Source organism: Chiloscyllium plagiosum, chromosome 9 (genome assembly GCF_004010195.1).
Source record: "Chiloscyllium plagiosum isolate BGI_BamShark_2017 chromosome 9, ASM401019v2, whole genome shotgun sequence".
In the NCBI taxonomy this organism is placed as follows: Eukaryota; Metazoa; Chordata; class Chondrichthyes; order Orectolobiformes; family Hemiscylliidae; genus Chiloscyllium; species Chiloscyllium plagiosum.
In genome coordinates, this window is record NC_057718.1 from 12052140 (window position 1) to 12057553 (window position 5414).

At 50.7% G+C, this 5414-nt stretch overlaps 1 protein-coding gene across 5 annotated transcripts in view; it reads right to left on the bottom strand.

Annotated features, from left to right (window-relative positions):
• Nucleotides 1–5414, bottom strand: part of wdr27 (WD repeat domain 27) — a 531763-nt gene that overhangs the window by 354947 nt on the left and 171402 nt on the right. The window contains exon 22 of one of the 5 annotated variants that reach the window (XM_043695385.1): nucleotides 1582–1792. The exons of the other annotated variants lie outside the window; for them this stretch is intronic. Coding sequence (XP_043551320.1) covers nucleotides 1762–1792 — 31 coding nt within the window. The 3' untranslated portion in view covers nucleotides 1582–1761. Of the gene's footprint in view, nucleotides 1–1581; nucleotides 1793–5414 lie in introns of those variants that run through there. 5 annotated transcript variants of the gene reach the window in all.

Genomic DNA, 5414 nt, shown 5'->3' on the forward strand with positions numbered 1-5414 from the left:
CCCTCGAACTCAGCACCGCCTTCCTAACCTGCAATCTTCTTCCTGACCTCTCCGCCCCCACCCCACTCCGGCCTATCAATTCACTTTGACCTCCCTCCACCTATCGCATTCCCAACGCCCCTCCCCCAAGTCCCTCTTCCCTACCTTTTATCTTAGCCTGCTGGACACACTTTCCTCATTCCTGAAGAAGGGCTTATGCCCGAAACGTCAATTCTCCTGTACCTTGGATGCTGCCAGACCTGCTGCGCTTTTCCAGCAACACATTTTCAGCTCTGATCTTCAGCATCTGCAGCCCTCACTTTCTCCTCCATAAAAATAGAAAATACTGGAACTACTCAGGAGGTCAGTAATACTGAAGAGAGTAAGAACAGAGTTGACGTTTCATGTCAATGGTATTTTTTCAGCAAAAGTTTCAGTTTAAGTAGTACTTAACTAAACTGCATGTTGATAAAAGGTTATCAACATTTAACTCTGTAACTCTCCACAAATGCCAGCTAATTTGCTGAGTGGTCCAGTACGTTCTTTTGTTCTCTCTCCCAGATGGCAGCACAGGAGGACTCCTGAGCCAGAGCTTGTCCGCTCTATCCATTTATTTTATTTTCTTCTTTTTCTTTTCGTTTTTCTTTTTTACCTCCTTTTCTCCGGCTGCGTCGGCGATGTCCAGGGTGAAAGTGACTGCAGCCTCAGTATGCACTTGAACTCCCAGGCTCAGCGTGGACTCAGACACCTGACCTCAGCATGGACTCGAACACTCAGCACTTCCAGCCTTGAGGTGAAGTCTGGCACTGTCTGGGTTAGAAGAGCTGTTATTCTGAACTCTTATTTCTCCATTTTTCTAATTTATTGCTGGACATTTTTATTTTATTAGTTTTCAATGTTCTTTTCCTTCAGAATTTGTACTTAAGAATCTGTACCAAGCTATAATGGTACCTAATATAGTGCCCTACGTGGTGATTTGTAAACATTTCACTGTACTCATTTGAGTACATGTGAAAATAAAACCAATTCTAATTTAAAATAGCTGTATTTTTAAAAAAGTTAATTCATTGTATGTGATACTAGTGAGGTCAAAAATTATTGGCCAACCCTAAATAGTCCTGCAAAAGGTGGTGGTGACCTTCCTTCTCATTGAATGCTGGAATAGGCTGAAGGGCTTTTGCCCGAAACGTTGATTTTGCCTGTCCTCGGATGCTGCCTGAATTGCTGTGCTCTTCCAGCACCACTGATCCAGAATTGTGGGCTGATTGGCCTACTCTGTTCCTAGGTTCTTGTATAACTGTGGATTGTGTAGTGTAGGCACTCTCACTGTGCTACTGGAGAGGGAGTTCTGTGATTTTGATACAGTGACACTGAAAGCATGGCAACACAGTTCCAAGTCCTCCAGAGTGCCAAGCATTACAGATGCCAGTCTTTGGGCAATTTGATTCACTCCATGGGATATTGACAAATGTCTGGAGGCACTAGATACTGCAAAGGCCATAGGCCCTGACAACAATCTGGCAGTAATACTGAAGATATGTGTTCCAGAACTTACCACACCCTTTGGCAAGCTGTTCCAGTACAACCGGTGTTGGAGGAGTCTTGCTGAATTACTTGTAGCTTTTGTTTCAATGATCTGCCATCCTGGTTGTCAGGGAGACATTTATAGGGTAAGGTTTGGATCAAGGCATTGCCTCACTGCTTCAGATGCTAACATCCTCCTACTTGCAGAGATCAGCATTACAATACAAGGTGTTATGCTGAAATTTCTCGGATCCCTGATCACAGGCCTGGAGGCAGGTTGGGTTGAGGGCTTTGGAAAAAGGGAAGGAAGTAGATCAGGTATCAGCTCTTACATATTCCTGCCCTCCACCAGATAGCCTCCCTGATTGGACTAAGAAGCAGATCATCTGCCCACATCACAGACACAGGCAGCCAATTAACATTGTAAGATCCTGATTAGGAGCATCTCTTTGAAATAGACCAATCAGAGCTTCCAGCTCAACAGAAGCACAGTCACCCAAGGGCAGGTCTGAAGACCTCCTCGTGGGTCTGCTCCTGGGCCTGGCCAAACTGGCCATCAACAGGTCGAGGCAGCGGGCCGTGGAGGGGGTCGTTAGGGCCGACTGCCTGCCCCTCTTCTGCGGTTACGTTAGAGCCCGGGTGATTTGGAGAAGGAGCACGCGGTGTCCACCAACACCCTGGAGTTGTTCAGGGAGAGGTGGGCGCCGCAGGGAGTGGAGTGCATCATTTCTCCCTCCAACTCTATTTTGATTTAGTCCCTACCCTCCCCTTCACTGTTTTAATCACATAGTGCCCTTCACATCAATGGGCAATGCTGCTTGTCACTGGCCACTCAGGTGTTTTCCTATCTTCCTGGTGGTGGAATTTAAATAAAGATTCGTGCGCTTTGTGTCTTTCACTGTCTCACACCTGCACACACACACACCATGGGTGCTGGGGAAAAAATAAGCACTACCGCAATTAGGCGGTAGTGAGGGGGTTAAAAAAGAAGAGAAAAAAAAGAAAAAAAAAGCAGTCACCCATAAACAGGTCCAGGCAGCGGGCCGTGAAGGGGGTCATTAGGGCCGACTGCCTGCCCCTCTTCCGCGGTTACGTTAGGGCCCGGGTGTCCTTGGAGAAGGAGCACGCGGTGTCCACCAACACCCTGGAGTTGTTCAGGGAGAGGTGGGCGCCGCAGGGAATGGAGTGCATTATTTCCCCCTCCAACTCTATTTTGATTTAGTCCCTACCCTCCCCTTCACTGTTTGATCACACAGCATGGCCCTTTGATGTGAAGGGCACTGCTTGTCACTGGCCACTCGGGTGTTTTCCTATCTTCCTGGTGGTGGAAATTGAATAAAGATTTGTACACTTTGTGTCTCTCACTGTATCTCACACCTGCACACACACACTATGGGTGCTGGGGAAAAATAAGCACTACCGCAGTTAGGCAGTAGTGTGGGCGTTAAAAAGGAAAAAAAAACAAATAGGACTGTCAGACATCCTGTTCACTCTGCGAGCTGGTTCTGGGGGAGCTGGATAAGCATCAAGGACTCAAAAACAAAAAAAGAACAGTCACCCATAAACAGGTCCAGGCAGCGGGCCGTGGAGGGGGTCGTTAGGGCCGACTGCCTGCCCCTCTTCCATGGTTACATTAGCGCCCGGGTGTCCTTGGAGAAGGAGCATGCGGTCTCCACCAACACCCTGGAGTTGTTCAGGGAGAGGTGGGCACTGCAGGGTGTGGAGTGCATTACTTCCCCCTCCAACTCTATTTTGATTTAATCCCTACCCTCCCCTTCACTACTTGATCACACAGCTTTGCCATTTGATGTGAAGGACAGTGCTTGTCACTGGCCACTCGGGTGTTTCCTTTCTTCTTGGTGGTGGAAATTGAATAAAGATTGGTGCACCTTGTGTCTTTCACTGTGTCTCACACCTGCACACACACAACATGGGTGCTGGGGAAAAAATAAGCACTACCGCAGTTAGACCGCAGTGTGGGAAAAAGAAAAAAAAAGAAAAAAGAGAACTCTATTTTGATTTAATACCTGCACTCCCCTTCACCTTTTTGATCACACAGCATTGCCCTTTGAGAAGGACACTGCTTGTCACAGGCCACTCGGGTGTTTCCTTTCTTCCTGGTGGGAGACATTGAATAAAGATTTGTGCACCTTGTGTCTTTCAATGTGTCTCACAGCTGCACACACTACCAATTTTAGGTGGTAGTGTGGGGAAAATAAAAACATAGAAGCAGGAGATTAAGTCTCCTCAGTTTTGGGGACTGACTCTGTTAAAAAATAAGAAGCACACTCACTGCAGTCTAAGTTGGGGAAAGGGGATGTAATTTGAGACACAGGCAAGCTTCATCCCTCCATCATGGGTGGGGATGGTTATTGATGATTTCACAATGTTCAGCACTATTCATGATTCACCACCAGAATCACCGCCTCCACGATCACCGCCAGGACCACCGCCTCCACAATCACCGCCAGAATCACCGCCTCCACGATCACCGCCAGGACCACCGCCTCCACGATCACTGCCATAATCACCACCTCCACGATCACTACCAGAATCACTGCCTCCACGATCACCACCAGAATCACCGCCTCCACGATCACCGCCAGAACCACCACTTCCGCCATCACCACCAGAACTATCGCCTCCACAATCACCGCCAGGACCACCGCCTCCACAATCGCCACCAGAACTACCGCCTCCACAATCGCCACGAGAACCATTGCTCCACAATCGCCACCAGAACCACTGCCTCCGCGATCGCCACCAGAATCACCACCTCCACGATCACTGCAGGAATCACTGCCTCCACGATCACCACCAGATTAACCGCCTCCACGATCACCACCAGAATCAACGCCTCTGCGATCACCACAAGAATCAACGCCTCCGCGATCACCACCAGAATCACCGCCTCCACGATCACCACCAGGATCACCACCTCCGTGATCACCGCCAGAACCACCACATCCGCAATCACCACCAGAACTACCGCCTCCACAATCACCGCCAGGACCACCACCTCCACGATCGCCACCAGAACTATCGCCTCCACAATCGCCACAAGAACCATTGCTCCACAATCGCCACCAGAACCACTACCTCCGCGATCGCCACCAGAACCACCGCTCCGCGATCGCCACCAGGACCACCGCCTCCACGATCACCGCCAGGACCACCGCCTCCACCCACCTCCACAATCGCCACCAGAACCACCGCCTCTATGATCACCGCCAGAACCACTGCCTCTACGATCACTGCCAGAACCACCACCTCCACAATCGCCACCAGAACCACCGCCTCTATGATCACCGCCAGAACCACTGCCTCTACGATCACTGCCAGAACCACCACCTCCACAATCGCCACCAGAACCACCGCCTCTATGATCACCGCCAGAACCACTGCCTCTACGATCACTGCCAGAACCACCACCTCCACAATCGCCACCAGAACCACCGCCTCTATGATCACCGCCAGAACCACTGCCTCTACGATCACTGCCAGAACCACCACCTCCACAATCGCCACCAGAACCACCGCCTCTATGATCACCGCCAGAACCACTGCCTCTACGATCACTGCCAGAACCACCACCTCCACAATCGCCACCAGAACCACCGCCTCTATGATCACCGCCAGAACCACTGCCTCTACGATCACTGCCAGAACCACCACCTCCACAATCGCCACCAGAACCACCGCCTCTACGATCACCGCCAGGACCACTGCCTCCACAATCACCAGCAGAACCACCGCCTCCACAATCGCCACGAGAACCATTGCTCCACAATCGCCACCAGAACCACTGCCTCCGCGATCACCACCAGAACCACCGCCTCACAATCGCCGCCAGAACCACCGCCTCCACGATCACCGCCAGGAGCACCGCCTCCACAATCGCCATCAGGACC